Source organism: Lytechinus pictus, chromosome 3, assembly GCF_037042905.1.
Source record: "Lytechinus pictus isolate F3 Inbred chromosome 3, Lp3.0, whole genome shotgun sequence".
In the NCBI taxonomy this organism is placed as follows: Eukaryota; Metazoa; Echinodermata; class Echinoidea; order Temnopleuroida; family Toxopneustidae; genus Lytechinus; species Lytechinus pictus.
Window position 1 is genome coordinate 40,816,225 of NC_087247.1, and position 21,828 is coordinate 40,838,052.

The following is a 21,828-nucleotide window of genomic DNA, read 5'->3' on the forward strand; positions in this document are numbered from 1 at the left end:
CAATTGCTCTGATGGAAAATCTGCACATTAAGCCAAACTTAATACCTAACATCCAAAACTGAATAAACCCCAAATGTTCTATTCCAAAAACTCTATTACAATCCTAACTCTAACCCTGTGCCCTCTGAGATATAGAGTACCAAATTTATGATGTCGCAAAAAACTTTTTTTACATTTCAGACCGTATTTTGGTAGAGCATTATTAAATACCTCCACTACAAAAATTTGGTGCGAATCAGTCCATTAGGATCTGAGATATGACCTCATGAATACATAATTAGCCCCATTTAAGTCAATTGGCCTGGGGTGGTATTCTGAGATCCATTTTTATCTCGGATAAAATAAAATATTTTATCTCCGTTAAAATCAGTGAGATAAAATACCCTTAAAATCTCTCCGAATTGGTATTCTGAGAACAATTTTATCTTCATTTTATCTCTGTAAGACACACCTACTTTTTAATCAATATCCAATTAGAAATGCGCTTTTATAGCTCTCTCATATCACTCAGCCAATGAAAATCCATTCCGCCAGGAGGTGTGGCAAAGGAGTGAGATTGCGTCAATTTATTGACTTCAAAATACGCTTGCGCGTCCTTACAGAGATTTCTTTTAAAAAAATGACAATACTCGTCTTTTTTATGAAGTCTATATCGCATCTTTTCAAGCATCATTTCAAAGACAATATTAGTCAAGAAAAGTCTTGTGATATACTTCCTGATTGTACAGGAATAACGTTAAGGTATTATTCTCAATAAATATATAATTTTCATGTCAACATTTGCAGTTAATTAACCAAGAAATAATGATGAAATCAACGTCGCGGAGATAAAATTTCCCCTACCCTCTTTTAAGTTTATTTTCAAAGTAACATGGGCGCAAGCACATCATCCGCGTTGCAATGGCCAGATACGCGATGGATATGTCTACGCAGGCACTCCTCTGTTGCGTATCATCTGTAGATACGCAAGATAAAATTTATACGCAAGATAAAATTTTATCCGAGAGATAAAATGTCATCTCAGAATACCAATTTCATTTTAAGAGATAAAATAAAATATTTCAAAGATAAAATGACCTCGGGATACCGCCCCTGGTTCCTAAGTTTAGAACCAGGGGTGATATTCTGAAAATTGACTCAACTTTTCTTGAACTCATCATGTAACTCGGCAAGATGAACAGCTCGCTAAAATGGTCTTAAATCGGTATTCTGAAAATTGTCATAACTCTTGCGCACAGAGATATCTATGCGCCGTTTTTAACGCATCATTATAACTCTTGACATATGCGCTCAGCGAAAGTAAACAGAAAATTTTCAAGAAAAGATACAAGAATTTTCAGAATACGGATTTTATTGTAACCCTGAAGATTTAAGGCAATTTTCAGAATATGCCCCAAGGCCAATAATTCATTGACTTCATTGGTGCTAATTATGTATTCATTAGGTCATATCTCGGGTCCCCCATGAACTGATTCGCACCAAATTTTGGTGGTGGAGGTATTTCATGCTCTACCAAAATATGGTATCAAAAATGCTGAAATGCAAAATTTGAAAATTTATGACGTCACACTTCGGTACTCTATTAAGACCGGAGCAAATATCCTGTCACCATTTCTCCAATATACAGTAGGTATATTGGGCAACCGTAAGCAATGATGAAATTTATTTATTGGTGTTTGTGTATTCGTGTGAAGTATATCCATTACTAAAGTCATGCAAAAAATCTATTTCAGGAAAGATGACATTTCAGTACCTTCCCCTTCTCACAATGGACCTATAAGGTCAGAACCGAATGAGTGTATTTAAATTGAGAAAAATGAAGAGCTTCTTCCCCCCCCAAAAAAAAAAAAATTGTACTCCCACAGCAGATTATAGCCTGCAAAATATATGAAATTCAGTTTACAGTGTACATTGTAAAAGGGAGGTGCATCAGATATGAGATATTCAAATGTTCAATCAGTAAAAAAATTAAGACTTCACTTTTAGCAGCAACTGCCAAAGTTGACCTTATATTATTTGAATAATCATCCAAGCAGAAGCAATTTTTTGAACCAAATTATGCCAACTACTTTTTATTTACTTTTTATGTCATATTTCACTTGGGTTAGAGATTTCTGTGGTCCAAAGATATTTGACTGTTCCATCTACTTATATTCATTGTCACCAGGGTAATTTCAAATAAAACACTCCCAGGATAACTTTTGATTTAAACACCAATAAAATAAATGCTTGAAAATGGAAAGGTCTGAACAGAAACATGAAAGAGAATTCCATAATAAAACTGAATCACACAATTACACATATTTCAAAGTTAGTGGGCCACTTTATTTCACCAATGCATTATATATATATATAATGTACTTTCTTATTTTACATATATATTGTTTACAGTTTCACAAGCAACATATCAGCTTGGTCATCTGTTATGCCCATCACAATAGCATCGCCACACAATTAGGGGCTTCCCCACTACTGCAGCTGAAAGACTGCATCAGATTATGCAATGAGAAAAGCCATTTCTTCATGAATATTTCATTAAAATCACCATAATAGAGCAAACTAAAAAAGTACTTAATCTGCAACATCAAAGATGTTATCAATCGTAAATTACTCATAACTGCAGATCTAAGGAGAACCATATACACGGTTTCAATATCTTTCTTTTGTTACACCTGAAGTACTGATATTGATGCTCTGGTTGGACCTGAAAAGGCTTGAAACATTTATTGCACTGCATTTTTCTCTAAAAAATAATAAATCGGTGAAACTTCTGTGGTGGACTTATGATGCACTATGGCAGGCCATCCTTCACATTACATCAACTGTCTTTCAGGGAAAGCATGAATCGTGTTAATCAGGGCAAACAACACAAAGATTAGCAATTCATCAAAGGACTGATTGTTAATGCTTGGTTGCAATCAAACATAAAAATTACATGATCAATGTCTTATCTTCATGTTTCCGCGCCCAGATGTCTATGAACAAGAGGGATTGATATTTTTATCATTATTCAATATTCTGTATCGACCCTCCCTGGAACATCTTTCATTTTTTCACATTTTGAAAACTGATGCAAAATTTTTGTTCAGAAATTAATGCAACTAATGATCACAAATTGAAAGAAGATAATAGGATATTGGATCAGAAACAAGGAGTTCAATTTAACATTAATCACATAAAAAGGTACGTTTCTACCCCCCCCCCCCGAATGAGTGGTTTATGAAGGAAGCATCACTTTGTTCTCTCCAATATCATTAAGGTGTCTTGTATTTTTATTTTGAGAATTTGGTCACCTGGCATGAATCGAACTTATGTTGATTTTTCAATATACCGGTACTTTTTCCAAAGTTGAATGTGGATTGGTGTCCTGATAAACAGCAAGGAACAAGCCAGATAGTTATCATAGGACGAGCAGCCTGCCATAATTTTTAAACTCTCTCCAAATCTTCAAGGGGAAGTGCACCCTGACGAAAAGTTTCATTTAATAATATAGCAGAAAAATATGGAAGGTTTGATAAAATCTGTCAAAAAATAGCCGAGTTATAAAAATGTTGATTTTGTGATTTCATAGACGAGCAGATCCTACATGTGATATGAATTCCCCTAATGTATTTTTTTTCAAATGAAATTGATTTTAATTGTGGGGTGGATATATCATCAGACACATCATTTTATACCCCTTTCTATAAGCAATATATTTTCATTCATTATGTTCCATTAAAAATGGAATATAATGAATTTATATTACATGGTATATGGGGGAGCTGCTCACAGATGACATCACAAATTTAAAAAAAAAAGGTACAATTTCATAACTAACTTTGATATTCTTTAATGGATTTTTATCAAACCTACAATTTTTCTGCTTTTATTAAAACCAATTTATCGTAAGAGTGAAGTTCCCTTTTAAATTTTTGTGAGGTGATAGAACCTATTGCCATAGTTCTATTGGGAATTGGGGGGAAAAAATTAAATGGTTATTGGGGGCAAAACTTAAATGGTTTTAAATTATCTAAAAATAATACCTCCCATGAATTACCATTTTTTTTCTTTTTTTTTCTTTCAAGCCAACATTCAGTACAACTTGGGTTATATATACAACACATTGTATTATGCCATATAATTTAAAGTGAATCAAAGTATAATTAAAACATGTACTGATGTATGATTGGTGTGATGTATATGGCCCACAAGACCAACATATTAGACTCACCATCTGGGAGGTCTTGTAACAAATTTTCAGCTGTTGATTAGATGAGACTTTCCCATTATAAAATTGTTAACATTCATAAATCCTCTGCACAAAAAAGTCAATTTTTTATAACTTCAATTACATACATGTACAGTGCATCCCACAAAAAAGGAAACCCATTTTCAAAGATAGATTTCATAATTATTAAATATGTTTTCATTATAAATTTAATTAGAGACCAACAGCTTAGCAAATCGTTCACACATGGCAGATTACAACTAATAAATATTGAGGCACGTCAGAAACGATTTGCGCAGAAACTCATGTAAATCTAAATCCACTCCCATTTCAGAGATCAGTGAGAGAATCTTAACAAAGAATACAGAAGAAATGCTAATGAGCCAATCGTTGAATAAGCACGGTCGTCGTATCACAAACCAATCTTATCCAATTTTTCTGCGCAACTTGATTTTGACATTGAAATTTCAAACTCGCCTTGCTCATTAATGTGTGAAGTGTTTGTATGATATTAAGTATCAAAATAAAGAGAAATAATTAAATTAAATGATTATGTAAATGAAATATCCAAGTTATTTTGCCTTTGAAGAAAACAGATGTGGGAATCCCAGTTTCCTTTTTTCTGGGACACACTATATCAAATGATTCTGCTATCAAAACAATATAGAATTATTGCGATCCAGGCGGAAGGGAGTTCTACCCATGAAAGATAAATGAAAGGTATAATACAAAAATCCATCACCACAGTCTACTAATACTGACAAGTATACCCTATTTATACCAATTATTTGCATTTGAACAGAACATTTGTACTAGCTGCTGCAATATAAATTTATCAAGAATCAACATAGTCATAGTATTTGCAACAGACATTCAAAATGTATTTTTTTATAACAAGTGGCCATGTTTTCAACATTGTAAATTGCAGTGCAAGTATGAGAATATGAAGAACATACATGTACAAGACAATATAAAAGTATTTGCTGTACTTTTTGTCCAGATCACACAGATGAGTATTATGCCATTCAAACACTTGTACATTTCCAGTAACCACATGATAAGCAGAGGGCAAGATTATGGTGTGGCTAAGTTCAAACAGTTTCAACATTCTCTACATTTGTTTTTTTAAAGGAATCCCATAAATCTAAACTAAATGTGAAGTTAAGGGTGATTAGCCCCTATTCTACGTCAACCTAATCTAGTCGCATTCATATAATTTTTTCTTTTTTTAACTCTCTTAGCTTGAGTCACAAGTGCTTCTAAATAGACACAATCTCTACAATAACCCTTATGATATATGTACTGTCAAAAAAAGTAATTAAGAATGTTTCATTTTTAGTACCAGTACTCTTGATTCTGTACAACCAGGATCACCTTTAAAAATACAATATCTTATTTTGAAAATAGAAGCATTCCTCTCCTCGAAAATGATGGTCCATGAAAATAGTTGTATTCAAAGATTTTGCTCTCCAAATGTTCAATATTTGAGGAGAAAAAAATAAGCAATGGCGTACTGTTCCATGTTTTGGCTCTAAATATGACTTTACAACTTTGTATAATTTGATTAAATATAAATGTTTTTAAACAATGAAATGTATCAGGTAATTACAATGAAAAAAGTTTGGTCATTACTTGATAAGAGAAGAGATAACACAGACTTGTCAACATATTTCTAGAGTTTCTTTCAGACAGAGCAGACAAATTCAGAAGGAATAATCTTAATGTGTTAAAACAAAGGAAAACTGTATCCATACATGTGAAAGGTGATTCACAAAGAATAAATTTGAACTAAAATTCGCAATTAAATTCCTAGTTGTGTGCAAGATACATGCTCATAAAGCGAACTATGGGGTTTCCTACCAAAGATATACATGCATCAGATACCGTGTATGACTATGTGCATTGATTATAAGCATGAAAGTCGAAACAAAATCCTTTGTGAATCACCCTTGGTCTAAAATATAAACTTTCTCTTTGCAACATTGATTTGTATGTCATGGGAGATAATGATGTAGATTGTAAATAATGACAATAATGTAAACATTTATTATTCAAAAAGATACAAATATCAAGGCACATGCATGTAAATGCACCATGCAGAATTCTTATGGTAATAATGATTATGGTGTACTCTCAAAGGCAAATGAATATATTGTACCTTGTATGTTTCATCATCTGCACTTACACTGTGTATATAAAGGTAGCATTGTAAATTATGTATTCAACATGCAAAATAATGTATCAAAACAATCCTAATCAATAATACATATTCAAACTTATACGACTCATGCAGATGATAAAAAATATATTTCAGACTGAATTATACTTGATCTTGCATGCTTTATCATATTTGGCACATTTGTTAAGAGTGCCTTATATTGAATAGATTTACAATGAATCTAACATTATTTTAAGAAACTAGATATTGTTAATCAATTATCAGATCAGAAATGTATTACAAATGACAAACTAAGAAATAACTGAACAAAAAATTCACAGATCTCTGAATATATTAAAAAATGTGAACAAATTAAAGTATTACGAGCTGCAGCTGACCTAGTTGTAAATGAACATAAAATAAACAAAATTCCATGTACCTCAAAAGATTAAAGTATAAATGGGCAACTGATTATTCCAACTTAACAGGTTCAAAATATTACAGGAGTATGTGATAAAAAAAATAATGCATAGATACTGAGGTATAATATTCAATAATCAAATTATAATGTTATCAATTTTCAAAGTAAAAATCATTTCACAATGTTTATAGCGTGTCCTGAAATAATTGCTGAAATACATGTCTTTATCATTCTTGCACTCGAGCAGATTAATTTTAAAGAGCTCTCATTTTGTGCAAGACATTTTATTGCACAAATTTTACAAAAATCCAAGTTCTATGATAATGATATGGATGAAGATATAAATTGGTTCTGTCTTATTTCTGTTTGAACCCTTTATTATTTAACACCACTATGACATATCTAAGTTTTAATAGTTTTTTCCATCATGGGAAATCCATTGGTTCAAATGCCCCACAATGCTGTCCCTATGCTATAGACTGTAAAAGTACTACCGAATCCCTTTAATATAAAAAATACAAACAATTGTACAATCAATTGTAAATGTTTGTCAACGAACATATACATGAAATTACAGTTGCTTGTAAATAGTAATATCTCTTAAAATCTCTTAAAAAATTATATTTCCTCATAAGCCCAAGGTCGGTAAGTTGGGTCGGTCGGTTTCCTCCTTTTTTTCTTAAATACCTTATAGCTGCTGCACTGCACAAAGAAATCATGCATGGGTTGATTTATTAATGTAGTCAAACAGGACAAAACACATGTGCTTTTTTAATCCATGGAATACAAATTTGAGCAAATTTTTTGCATGAATCTGTCATTTTCTCACAAAAACATTGCATTTGTACATTTTGGGTCTGCTAGTGAAACAACAGAGCGACCCCATTTTTCTCATTTTACGGTCTATCAAATGATGGTGACGTAATTTTTTGTAAGGCCTTATGCTAAAGGACCTTGATTTTCAAACAGGGAACAAGACTTACATCACAATAAACTATGTTTAATATTATAATGTTTATACATTTTCAAATATATATTTTATTTTTGTGTGTGTAATTGGTAGAATAATGGGTACTACATTTTATATATTAATTCTATCTGATATTTGATTTTATGTATTCGATTGTGACTCCCATTGTTAGTCTTTAGACTTTTTGACGAAAACGTTTTATTAAAACCGAATTGAATTTGAATTATGTCTATATCCTTTGTCCATGAACCAGGAAAATACAAAATGACTACATACTATACAATTTTTTTTAATCAATGAAAACTATTACAAATGTGCCAATTTTTCTGAACAAAATTTGATAATACAAAGTATATTTTACAAGCACATACGACATAAACATCATCAAATAAATTCAATTTCAGTGATGACAATGATTAGCAAACATCTTATCTCACTAATGAGAACAAATTGACAGCCTGCCATGGTAGTGTAACTTAAAATGCACAGTATGAGTTTGTAAAATGAAGCAGCATAACATACATAAAGTTGCACCAGTGTCGAATCTTTCTGAATTTTATGTTTGAAAGTGATTTAGACCTTTTAAACCCTGTACACATAATTTAAGAAAGAACAAGAGGATTTTCCAAACTGTCTGTTTCTTAAACCACTCCGGTTTTTTTTCCAAAAAGGCATACATATATAGGGTAAGATGTGAGTGTGACAAATATTCCCAATAGGCCCTACTAATAGACACACGCACAATAAATACTGCCTGGCAAACTGTGCCTATAACAGTTTAGAGGAACGATTTCAAGTTTCTATGAATCATACTACTATGGGGTCACTGGAACTGGATTCTTTGAACAGAAAGAAATAAGATTGTGAGATATACAAAGCAATTTTGATGTTCTAGATTATCAAACTGGGGAAACTACATGATGCTGAGTTGAAAAGCAGATTTAATTTCAATGTCTTCAGAACTGGTTAAGATCTTCATCACCATCATAAAATAAAAACACAGGCATTTGTAGCCACATTTGGCAAATCAATTGACTTATAGTCTAACCACAAGTCGACGATCCTAACCTTTTTATGTAGTTCATTGCACATTGAGACAAAATAAATGCAGCATAACCTAAGGTAATTTCAGTCTCTGTCTTTTCAACCTTCAAAACAACTCGATAACTACTGTTGCTAATCTTTCAGTCTGTGATTTCATCAGAACACTTCCAGCATACAGCAGATTCAAAATCAGTTTTCTATTACCAGTAATCATTTCTAAATGATCCAAACCCACTCATCAATCCCTAAACAGAAAGTTACAAAACATAAATAAGCAATATCACATCTCACTAAATGGCCTACACTTACCCTCTCTCAACTGAAACTTTAAGCAGAAACAATTATTATCCCATTTGGTTGTTCACCTACAACTTTTCTCAATATCATCATTAAAAGTAGCCAGAGGGAGAGTGAGAGCAAAATACCATAGGTTGTTGATTTCCTGAACTGGTTTTTTATGAACTTTTGGATTGTGTTCCTCAACAGAGAATATTCCAAGGAAATCCTGAAGGAAATCAATTTAAAACCAAGGACGGGAAAAATATGTGAATCCCAGATAAACATTACTTCCTTGAGACTGTATATTACATGTATATTATACAACAGCATTATCGTCGTGACGCAATAGGTTGGTGTTTTCGATAAAGTACTCTAAAATGTATGCAAGCAAAAACAAAAATAAAATATAGCAACAAATAAATCATTAAATTTCGTGATTGGATTAGTACTAGAAAACGATCACACTGATTTAGAATTTGATGCAATGATTTCATTGTGAGATTTTAAGTTAAACCTGAACAGTATGGTCATAACTTATAACTGAGTATGTGTTGTTAAATCAATTGTAATAGTACTTGTATTCAATGCCACTGGAGGCAAACCTACATAATTTATTATTTCATGAAACAGACATACCCTGCATTCCTTTGTTTACCAATGTAGGAATTATATGAATAATCAAAATCTTAAAGTATGATTTTTTAGTACCCCCCAAATTTATGTTTCAAGTAATTGTAACTCTTGTTTTTCCTCTCTGATGAAATAAATATGCATGTCCTCCTCATTGTCAAGTACTATTAAGACTCAGAAAAAAATAATAAAGCAATATTGACTGGCCTTGGGGCGATACGCCATATATCGCCCAAACTAGATTTATATCACCCGAGTCGTAGGTGATATCAATTTAGTGAGGGCAATATATGTCCTTTCGCCCCCAGGCCAGTCAATATTGCTATTATTAACCAAATCAGACATCTAGAGCAAAAATCGTTAAAATTCAGAAATATTTAGAGTTTAAGAACGGGAATATCTTTTTGTCATGTTGAGCAGACCGGGCCTCTGAACTTTACCATTGTGACGTAAATGACACGTCCCTGGCCTGAGTATCCAGCGTTGTCTCAACTTGTTTGACATTGTGACGTATAGCAATGCGCGATTCAAGGACGCGTACAAAAAAACGCGTAGAATACACGGATGTTAGCTCTCTGCCTTACTGCCCGCTACACTTCCACGCATTTTCTCATAGACTTTCCTGAGTGGGCAATAAATTTGTCCATGGTTAAACAAGTGGAAACTTAATGACCGACCACTTGATCAGTCTTAAGCAGGCAACAATGTATTAAAGTTGCCCTGCTCAGATGTCTGATACGGTTAATAATAACAAGTAAGTTTCATAATTTCCCACTTCATTGTACAACATATCATGATTCATAATGAATGCAAAATGTAAAACTTCTTCACAATACATGTAGCTAGTCACGCTCAAACAGACTAATCATCATGTGGAAGTGAATAATAAGCCTTTTGCAAGTTCCATACTATTCAATTTTTTCACGTTTTGTCAACTCAATAGAGGGCATCTTTAGTCATGCACCAAACTAAAAGGGGATAAGTTGCAGGACGATGGCCACAGGGGCTACGAGGATGATAAAACCAACAGTTCTTACATGTATGGCTCTAAAGGAAAGACAATGTTTTCTTGCTATAAAAGAGATTTGTTTGTATAATAATTACATGATAACTGCACACGTATAAAACTAGCAATTATGATTGTAAATGTATTCTCTATACTATTTACATTCTGTACACTTTGAGCATTTTATTTTCTTAAATACCTACAAGAAGAAGAAAATACATGTATCAAATACCTTACATATCCTCTGAGCTACTACTGCCAACTGACTTTCAAAAGTACTTTCAAACATTTCCCAGATATACATGACTACATTTACATACAGCAAAGATGACAGAAAAACAAACTTACATCAGTTTTTATTCTTGGTTGCATCGAGTAAAAATAAAAGACAGGAAGGAGCAATCAGAATAAATGAATTGAGATGTCATTTCGTAGTTTTAGAGGCTGTTTTTCAGGTGCATTATGTAGCCTATAATTACCTTAAGCTTTGTGAATGCCCAATTCTGTTCTGTCCGATCCTTCAGGGTGAAATCAACACAGAATTCATAACATGTGGTGGTTTAAACCTGGCCCCTTGAGAGACAGCAAAGTATATCTTGATAAAGAATTATGTCTAATATCAAAGGCAAATATTCACTGTAGCATGTTCAAAGAGGTATAACTACCTTTGATTTTGACCACTTTGGCGAAATTGGGTCAGCATGTTTGTCTTTGGCTAAATAATGGAAGCAGTAGGATAGACAGGACTATATTACCCTGGAGGAAGGGTAGTACCATTACCCCTCTATATACATTAAGCATGTAAATTATATTCATCTCAAAAGAGGGGAGGGAAGTGCATTCTTCCCCCGCCCCAACTGACTAGCAATTAAAACAGAATTAAATTTCTGAATTGACAGGTTTGATCATTTAGTAAATGACAATTTGACAGATTATGAAGCAAATTTCTGTGCTGTATCCATTTCAACTATATCCTGTAAAGATACAAGTTGGCATTGATAAAGGCCGCATCTTGACCCCACACTGTATCACCAAACTCCATAAATATCGAAAGTGAGAATTTTCTGGCTGTCCTCGGTTATGATGCAGTTCTTGCTTTTGTTGAGTTTTCTCTTACTCTTTATAAGCATGGTGAGAGCATTGCTAGTTTTTCAATTATCCACAAAATATAAGTTTCATGTATACTAGCATCCTTACTTATTTTAGGTAAATCCTCAACTGTAGTATGAAATGCACAGTGATACTGTGTTCAGCAAGGATGTATCACACACAATAGCCTCTTTATACTTGACAAGAAGAATTTATGAGGCTCCACTATTTCACTTGCCTTGTTTTCAAGAACACATAGTGAGTACTGGTAGTAGTACATCCCATAATAAATTATTCATACATAGCTTGGGGTCACATATCAATCAATCTCAGAATACTGGACTGAATATTGACCAGTTTCAATCATTTCTAGAGATCTAGAGACAGGACAGGTGGGCTGGACCATGGGTGGGCCAAGACCGTTTACAGCAGATACCGCAGGTGGGGACAACCACAATAGTTTCAAGCACAAGGTTACAGTTCTCGTAATGCTCCCTCTATTGGGCTTCCTGGACCATGACATGGAAAGGAGCAAAAAGTGATCGCCACACACCTACCAAACTACTCCACACAGCATTGGCCTGGGAAGCACCAGTAGGAATACCTGATTAAAAAAAAATATATTTACACATTGTCAGCATCAAGGATTACTTTTTTTTTACATTTTTTTTTTTCTCAGAAAAACTCTATAATCCAAAGCATCCTGTACATTTTACAACATGAATTCACTTGGGAGAATAGTTATCTAATACATCTTAGTTCCTCAGTTTCATTTTAAAAATTGTATATATAGATCTTGTTGAATTTTCCTGACCAAGCAACTTCAGCAATTTTATACAACAATGTACCAGAAGTATATTATTCAGTAAATTTATTATCCTTGTCCGGTTGTCCCAAATGAGTACATTTCTACAGCACAATGCCTGTATATTTTTCTCATGATAAAACACCATAAATACAAACAGTAAGCACTTTCCAATATGTATTCAAACCACATCACAATCCAGGAGAAAAATCAGCCCTCAGAGAGTTTCATGAAGCGTTTTTTGAAGTGACTTTCACTGATAAATTTGTTATAAGTGAATCAGTTGTAGGATTTCAGTAGCTTATAACAGCTGTCAATATAGATCACTGACAAATCATCACTACTCTAAGTCTTACTTGTATTTGTCCTAAATAATAATAGGTAGAGGAAGACACTGATAAGGGCAAGGTTCTGAATCCGGTGCAATCCATGGGATGTTGATGGGCTCAAGCGGGACACAAAGAATGAGCGCAGCTTCTGAAACAGGCTCAGCAAAATGTTACCTGAAATGGCAATTCAAAATAAAAACATATAAAAATAGCATATTGAATATTCAATACATAGAAATGAAGCACTGATCAAATAGAGTGTTTTTCACATCGAGGAAAATGAATGGCAAATGTCACAAATCCATCATGAATACATTCTTAAGTGATTAAAGGACAAGTCCACCCTCCAAAAAAGTTGATTTGAATAAAAAGAGAAAAATCCAACAAGCATAACACTGAAAATTTCATCAAAATCGGATGTAAAATAAGAAAGTTATAACATTTTAAAAATTCGCTTAATTTCACAAAACAGTTATATGCACATCATGGTCAGTATACAAATGAGGGGACTGATGGCATCACTCACTATTTCTTTTGTATTTTATTATATGAAATATTCTAATTTTCTCCTCATTGTCCTGTGAAACAAAGTGTTATTCCTCCCTGAACATGTGGCATTACCATTGTTATAACATTTTATGGTTCAGTAAAGTTGGTCCTTGATGTCAAATTGGTAAAAATTTAAATATTGTATAATTCAAACAATAAAAAACAAAAGAAATAGTGAGTGATGGACATCATCGACTCTCTCATTTGCATGCCACTGAGTTGTGCATACAATTGTTCTGTGAAAAATAAGCGAACTTTAAAATGTTGTAACTTTCTTATTTTACATCCGATTTTGATCAAATTTTCAGTATTCTGTTGGTTTGATTTTTCTCTGTTTATTCAAATAAACATTTTTCTGAGGTGGACTTGACCTTTAAATTGATTTATAATCATGCACAGCTAAAAAACATATGAAATAATATATGTAATGTAATAAAAAAAAAGTAGCTAGCAAAACTTGTGTAGCTACATGAAACACTATTGTATAAAGAGGACTGTTGGAAAATAAATCATCCTTTTTATTTCCCAGTTTTTAAACAATTATATTGGATAATTTTTTTTTCCTGGCAATCATTAATTGCACACTTGATCTTGAAATTTCAAATAATTCATAAAAGACCTGTCGCTATTTTGTGGTTATACATTTGTGGCTATGTTATAGAAAGAGGACATTTAAAAATGGATAAAGGAAAAAATGGAAAAGCTAAACAGTCTCTGTATTATGAAAATATTCTGCTGTAATGGTTCATAAGTAATCATGAGATCAAATTTGCAATGTCCAAAAGGACCTCATGGGAACCTTTTCCCAAACATGCTATGATCTAGGCCTAATAACAATGGTTTTACAATCTAACTTTACAATGGTAATGAGTGAAAAACTTGATATTCCTACTAACACTCACCAGGTTGTGAATGCTTGGCATTTTTACAACCATTGGTTGAACTACTCTCCTTTTGTTGCTGCAGTTCTGCCAAGTATTTCAAGTACCTCATCTTCCTCTCAGGACTTAATACAGTGTTAGTTTCTATGTACTCTCTAGCATCTTTCCATTGCCCCTGAGATATATAAACCCTCTTGATGTATGTTTCAAGGACTGAGCAATACTGGTTGATGGACCAGCCATTCTGGGTCTTAAGCCACTGAGACGAGAACAACTCCGCTTCACCAAAGTTCCGAACTTTGCTAAATAGTAATATGCTGGAAGAGAGAGAGAGAGTATGTGCACTGTCAATTCTGCTATAGCTTGTACAGACATTTTTATCTGTTTCTCTTGATTCTAGATTGACAGTGGAACATGTACCTTTAGAACGTTTTGAAGTTTTCCTTGTCTAAGTTTCTTATTAGTTTTTCTCTATTTATTCAGGTACCGGGTAAATTACTTTTACAAAAATTCTCAAATAAAATGAGCTAAATAAAGCTCATTGTTTGTAAAACAATAATTAAACACATCTTATCAACTTGCAGGGGTACACAAATACCAAGTGGAACACCTTTGACAGCCCCATATACATGATGTAATTCAATATAGCAGCAGTGCTGAGTGCTGACTTTAAAAACAACTAAGATGAATAATATTTCACAAAAACCCCACATTCGTTTGATCACAAAATACATGGTTCATTGCCCTCAAATGACCTTTGCCTTGTGACCTGAAATTTCATTTACATATTTTCTGATAACTGATATCCATCATATGTAAATTTTATACAATGGAGTTATACATCAATTTTACCTTGAAAATTCAAAAGCATAACCTTGATCAAAATAAGTTTTTTTATATTAACACCACAACATGGTCATTGACCCTTAAACCTTTGACCTAGTCATGTTACCTGGCACTTATGCAAGATGATCAGTGACACTTGATTACCCTATATCCAAGTTTCATGATAGAGATCAAGTTATGACATTGCAAAATCTTGACATTGGTTAAGATTTGGATGTTGACAATGCTGTCGCTGCCGTCAGACAAGCAGCAGATGTCTCACATCTGCTACATGTATGCAGACAAGACAAAATTGTTTTCTGCAACAACTTTAACTTACCACATTAATACAATCCTTGGAGGAAGCTTTGAGATATCTCCATAACAAGACATGAGAAATGGTAACGCTTGGTCCCATTTATCCAGCTCAGCGTATGCCTGCATGGCAAGTATGCACATCGATTCTAGATATTCCCTTTGAGGCAAACATAAAAATATAAATAATACAGTATAGCTTTGTACTAAAAATTAGCATATGCAAGCTAAAGGAACAATGGGTAACAGCTTGAATAAAGGAATTATAAAGAATTTTCATTGTAGGCATACTCCTACTACAAGCATAAAATCCGACAACATTGCAAGGGATGCTTACGATGCCAAGTCAATACAGTATTTCTATCTCTTTGAATTCATCTCAAATTCTAATAATCACTTGAAGCTTTAGAATATTTCCCTTGCAGACCTCCCAACATTTCCGCTTTTGGCGGAAAATTTCCGCTTTTTTTTTATTTTTAAGGATTTTCTGCGAATTGTCCATTATTTTCCGCAAAATAAGGATTTTGAGCAATGTACATGTACATGCCTTTATCGAAAGAGGGCAGTAGACATATTCATTCAGCAGGTTACGATTGTATAGCACGTATGCACGCGCACGCCGTATGGCGAACACTGAACTATACCACTTCGTTCCGTAGTGGTATAATTCAGTGATGGCGAGTAATGAATTTCTAGCGTGTAGCAAGAGCGCCACGCTGAACCAGCAGTGCAGCACGCTGCGCTTTAGTATCTCATGTTGTTGCATTGTACCGCTTCGAGATTGATCTATATCGGAGAGAACATGTACGATTTTAAATTTTGAAACCGCATTTAGGGTAAGAAATTTTTGTTTTCTGTTTGAAAAAAAATGTGGCCAAAAATGTTTTGTTTGTGAGCATTTGTGGTGTGTTCGTGGCGTGACTCTGTGTAAGCAAGCGTGGGGCGTTGGAATCGAATTGGCATGGTATTGCAGCTGCTGCTGCCGTGCTGGCGCTCACGCTGGCAGCGGCTACCGGCGCCGCGGGGCTGCTATGCCTATGATGGTGACCTCGTCGCTCACAGCCACTTTCAATTCGTTATAGATCTAGACCCCAATGTCTAGAACTATATGCGAATTGATTTTATTAGTATATTGCTGCAAACTATTTTTATGGTAGGCCTAATCAAAATTAATATCTGAATGATTTGAATACTAGATTGTCACTAGATTGACATTTTTGCTTTGACTTTGTAACAGAAAAAAAAAATGAATCTGAAATTCAGAACAGCCAGGTCAAGACTTGAGTTTGCTCAACTGGTTTTGATTTTTTTTATTGCACGACTAGCTGCAACACCATGCCAACGCCCCATCTTGCTTGCACCCGGTTACGCCACGAACACACCACATAATTATGCTCACAAATTTGTATTGGCAGTTAATGTTGGTGTGTGATGTTGGTCTGTATGAAAATGTTTTTGTTTAACTTGCTCTCATTTCTTTATTTCTGCATCAATTTTGTTCACACTTTGTACGAATGATTCTTGGGCAATACTACATGTGCATTGATGAGGATGATTGATCATGTAGGGGTCAAAAGGTCAAGTGATTTGAGGCCATGTTTATAATTTTTCTTCGTTTTTTTTTTTAACTTTAATTTTTTTTTTGGGGGGGGAGGGTGGGCCGGGACATAAATTTTATTCAAACTTGAAACAAACCTTCTGTGGGTAGTACCACGTGTTTGTTGATGTAGATGGAGAGGTCAAAGGTCATTTAGGGGTCAAAATGTCAAATGATATGAGGCCATACATGTGCATCATTTTTCTTAAAGATTTTGTTTAACATTTCGCTCATTTTTTGGGATGCATCAATTTTGTTCAAATTTGAAACAAACCTGTGGGTAATACCACATGTTTGTTGATGATGGAGAGATCAAAGGTCAAATTAAATGATGTATTGCATGAAATATTCACCCAAAATCTTGCTCAAAATAATAAAAACATGCCCTTATAAACTAAATCTTACTGTAAATAATAAAACATGTTCAGAATGTTCTTATACTATATGTTATCATATAAGGACAATAATTTTTAATTATTTTCAGTAAGATTTTGGGTGAACCACATGTTTTCTCACCTTCATTTTCATTTTTTTTTCACATGAAGGTCCCATAGAGTAAACAGACATGCCAAAATCAAAACCACCACCAAAGACAAAGAAGCAATACCAGCGCCAACACTTTTTTTGAAGATATAATGAAGAATGGTCATGTATTGGCCCATCTACAGCAGGTGAAAGCTTTGCCCATTGTAGTTTATGTGGATCAGATTTTTTGATCAGTCATGTAGGACGTGGAGACTGTGCTAAACATGTGTTGTCACAAAAACATCAGCGGATAGCGAAGGCTACTCTTTCCACTCCCAAACTAAAAACATTTAGTGCTTTCAATGAGAAAGTTGACGTGATAAATGCAGAGGTGTATATGACACAGTTCTTAATAGAACATAACTTGCCTCTCCTACGTAAAGATGTTTCCAAACAACAATGTTGCCAAACAGTATCGCTTTGCTCAAACTAAAACACAATCTATTGTTCATACTATAGCCTGAAACGCACAGAGTACGATTACTGATGTAATGAAAAGTAATCCCTACAGCCTAGCTACAGATGGGAGCACTGACATTGAAGACTACAAACTGTACCCTCTGGTAGTTAAGTATTTTGATGAATCACAAGGGCATGTGTGCACCACAGTGATGTCTATGGTGGAGATCAAAGAGTCTACTGCAGCCAAGATATTTGAAGGACTGGATAAGGAACTTTCCAAAAGAGGTATCAGCTGGAACAACTGCTTGTCATTTGGTGCTGAGAATGCTAATGTCATGCAAGGTACAAAGTCTGGGCTAGCATATCATCTAAAACAAGCAGATGAAGACATCTACATGGTTGGCTGTGCATGCCACTTGATGCACATAGCTGCAAAGTCTCTCCCAGTGAACATTGAAGAGATTCTCATTGATGTCTACTTCTATCTGGAAAAAAGTAGCAAAAGAAAGTCAATATTGAAAGAATTTCAGTGCCTTAACAATGTAGAAGTACGAAAAATAATCAAGCATGTAAGCACGCAGAGGCTTTCTCTGGGCTTGTGCATCAATTGACTACTTCAACAGTGGCCTGCATTGCTGGCATATTTTGAGATGGAAGTATCTGTAACTAGACAAAGGGGAATTCCAAGGAAGAGAAGTGCTTCTCTAAGTTCACAATTACCACCTGCAAAAAGAAGCAAATCAACTCAGCCTGTTTCTACTGCAGGTTCATCAACAAGTACAAGTACATGTAAGACTAACTCAGGAGCTGCTTCTACTCCTACAGGTTTATCCTCAAGTACAAATAAGACTCACTCAGGAGCTGCTTCTACTCCTACAGGTTTATCATCAAGTACAAGTAAGACTCACTCAGGAGCTGCTTCTACTCCTACAGGTTTATCATCAAGTACAAGTAAGACTCACTCAGGAGCTGCTTCTACTCCTACAGGTTTATCCTCAAGTACAAGTAAGACTCACTCAGGAGCTGCTCCTACTCCTACAGGTTTATCATCAAGTACAAGTAAGACTCACTACAGCTTTATCATCAAGTACAAGTAAGACTCACTCAGGAGCTACTTCTACAGGTTCATCAAGAACTACATCTGCCCTGAAAGGTGTGATGAAAGCAGTAAAAGCTAAACCTGTTACTTCTGTGAAGGTTAGCACCTGTGCTACTAAGGGAACTGGCATGAAAAGCAAACCAGCTCAATCTTGCATATCATTCTTTGCAAAAAATCCTTCAGGAGTTGCTTCTACCACAAGTGCATGTACCAAAAAAATTGTTCCAGGTAATAAAAGTAATCCAGTTAAACCCAGGTCATCAGTGAGAGCTTGTTCTAACAAGGATGCATCTCAAAATAAATCTGTGCAAGGTACAAAGAAAAAAATGATGGACACAAGAGAGAAGGCAAAACCTAAAGGAACTGAAGAGAAGAAAGTGGACCATAAGCCTGCACTGACAAGACCAGAACGAGTTGTAAAAGCACTAAGTACCGACAGTACTAAACTTTACTCTCTCTTTTTATCTGCATCTTTACCAATTTTTGAGAAAGCAAACACAACACTGCAAACTGATGCCCCATGCATACATGTGATGAAGAATGTGTTACTGGAACAACTGAAGACTCTGTTTGTAAGGTTCATTACACCTGTTGCAATGAATGCATACAAAGACAAATTGTATCAGCTACCATTTGATGACCCAGTTCACCAAAAGATGATCAGGATTTGTTTATTGGAGAAGCAGCAAGGGAGTACTTGCAAGGAAATGGGAACATTGACTCAGCAGCTTCCTTCAAGTCTGTACGATGCTATTACATTTCAGCTCCTGTAATAAAAAATGCAGAGGTTGCAGATATAAGGAAACAAGAGAATTTCTAGCTTTCCAAGTGTATGACTTGCCAAAAGAAGTGATTGACTGCCCTCATGCTGATGAACAGTGGCATCTGATAGGACAGCTCAAAGATCTGAACATGAAGATAAAGTACCCTTACTATCTAGACTTATGAAGGCAATATTAATAGTGTTTCATAGCAATGCTGATTGCCAGAGAGTGTTTAGCTTTGTAACCAAGGCAAAGACGAAATTCCAAGCTAGTATGAGCACTGAAACACTTGGAGACATTGTAATCCAGAAGCACTTCATGGCTGCTCGAGGTACTGTCTGCTATGAGCAAACTCACTCATCATCTCTGTTACAGCAGTGCAAGAGTGCAACCTATAGGGATCTTCAAACAGTTGCTGGTGCAAGTACTTCTTCTAGTTCAAACTAAGATTGGTATGAAGGCAAGTGTTAAGATTTACAAAGTGTCTTTCCAATTAATTCTCTCATTAATTTTTTCTAATACATGCTCTACTCTTTTCACCTATTTTCAATTTGGTTTTGTTTACTAGTTCAAGGTAAGGATATACATGAGAAACCTGCTTGTATAACAAACGCATATATTTTATGCAAGTGTATGCACCAGATTGAACCATTTGGGGACCAAAATTTTAAAAAAAAATGCCCTTACCGCTCTGCTCCCTTGTACAGTTGCAATTATTTTAGGATTTTTTTTGGAAATGTTGGAAGGTCTGCCTTGTTATACCTTGTTATACACAGTACATTACCAAATAGGAGTTGGGTTTAGGAAACAAGCATATACATGCTACTACTCAACAACAAAAAAATCATACTCATACTACCACTAAAGGTCAAAGATAGCATTTATTACCTCATGGCATCTTTGTGCATTTTCTTCAGATTCTGCTCATTTTCATCTGATAGTCCATTCTGGAAGTCAGTCCCATCTCCTCTTGTAGATACTTGCTCTCCAATACGAGGAAATACAACCTCCTGATTCCTATCAACACCTAACCTACACACCCGCAGCACCTCCTCATGACGACGAAAGAGAAGCAAGTCATTGGCAGCCTGGAGAATCTTCACCCCATCGACCTGGTGACCTTCACGAGCCATCCCTATGTCCATCTCCAATTACAAACAAAATGTAGAAGTGGCCTGCAAATAGTGTCTCATTACAACCAACAGTGTTGTATTTATGTTCACATAATAGATGAGTGTCCAATATCAGGTTTCTGGAGTGAAGTTGCACATATGACCATTCCTACTAAAACTGTTGACAATATTCTTCAATGGCAGTTTATCATGGTTTGCTGAATTCCACCTTCTTAAGCTGAGAAATCAGGAACCTGCATAATATAGCAAAACAAAATGATTTGTTAAAATGCGAAATAAGACTGAAATAGGAAAAATTAAAAAGAAGGGCTGTGATATTTTTCCAAGAATATCATGTCTTTTGCTCAAAGTATTGGCATACTTATCAGATTGCTTAAGGATAATAGATCGGTAAGCAACAATATTAACTAAAAATCTTGTGGAATTTTAAAGAAATTCATTTTTTTTCTGACATAGATGCAAACCTTGTGGGTGTTAAGGCATGTAACGTTGGGATTTTAGAGCGGGAGCTTCATACCCCTTTCATAAACCCAATAAAACACAATTATGCGGCTAATAGCAGCATAATTTGGTCGTAAAATCAGAGGAGGACAAGAGTTATCCGCATTATTCTGATGCTGCTATTATCCGCATAATAGCGGCATCGGGACAAGATTTTGAGTTTATGAACGTATTTCCAAATAATGCGGATAATTGCCATGGTGCGGTCACAAGGTCACCCTTTTCCAACACAACCGCATTGGAGGGGGCGTGTCCAGTTGTCATGACGATTATCCGCCTTTTTCAGGACGGGCGCT

General features: G+C 34.7%; 1 protein-coding gene across 1 annotated transcript; it reads right to left on the reverse strand.

Moving 5' to 3' along the window:
- Positions 1-7,470: 7,470 nt before the first annotated feature.
- LOC129257235 (peroxisome assembly protein 26-like) lies at positions 7,471-21,277 on the reverse strand. Its single transcript, XM_054895518.2, has 5 exons — positions 20,787-21,277; positions 15,537-15,671; positions 14,393-14,688; positions 12,969-13,115; positions 7,471-12,411 (listed from the first exon to the last, which is right to left on the reverse strand). The coding sequence occupies exons 1-5, from the start codon at positions 21,041-21,043 to the stop codon at positions 12,305-12,307; spliced, it is 942 nt and encodes a 313-aa protein (XP_054751493.2). The 5' UTR covers positions 21,044-21,277; the 3' UTR covers positions 7,471-12,304.
- Between the last annotated feature and the right edge of the window lie 551 nt (positions 21,278-21,828).

Excerpts from the sequence above, each read along its gene's own strand:
- LOC129257235 (XM_054895518.2), bottom strand. The coding sequence starts at position 21,043 with ATGGACATAGGGATGGCTCGTGAAGGTCACCAGGTCGATGGGGTGAAG. Across the intron at positions 15,672-20,786 it reads ATGCACAAAGATGCCATGAG|GGAATATCTAGAATCGATGT; the intron begins GTAATAAATGCT and ends TTTGCCTCAAAG. Across the intron at positions 12,412-12,968 it reads ATTATTTAGGACAAATACAA|GTATTCCTACTGGTGCTTCC; the intron begins GTAAGACTTAGA and ends TTTTTTAATCAG.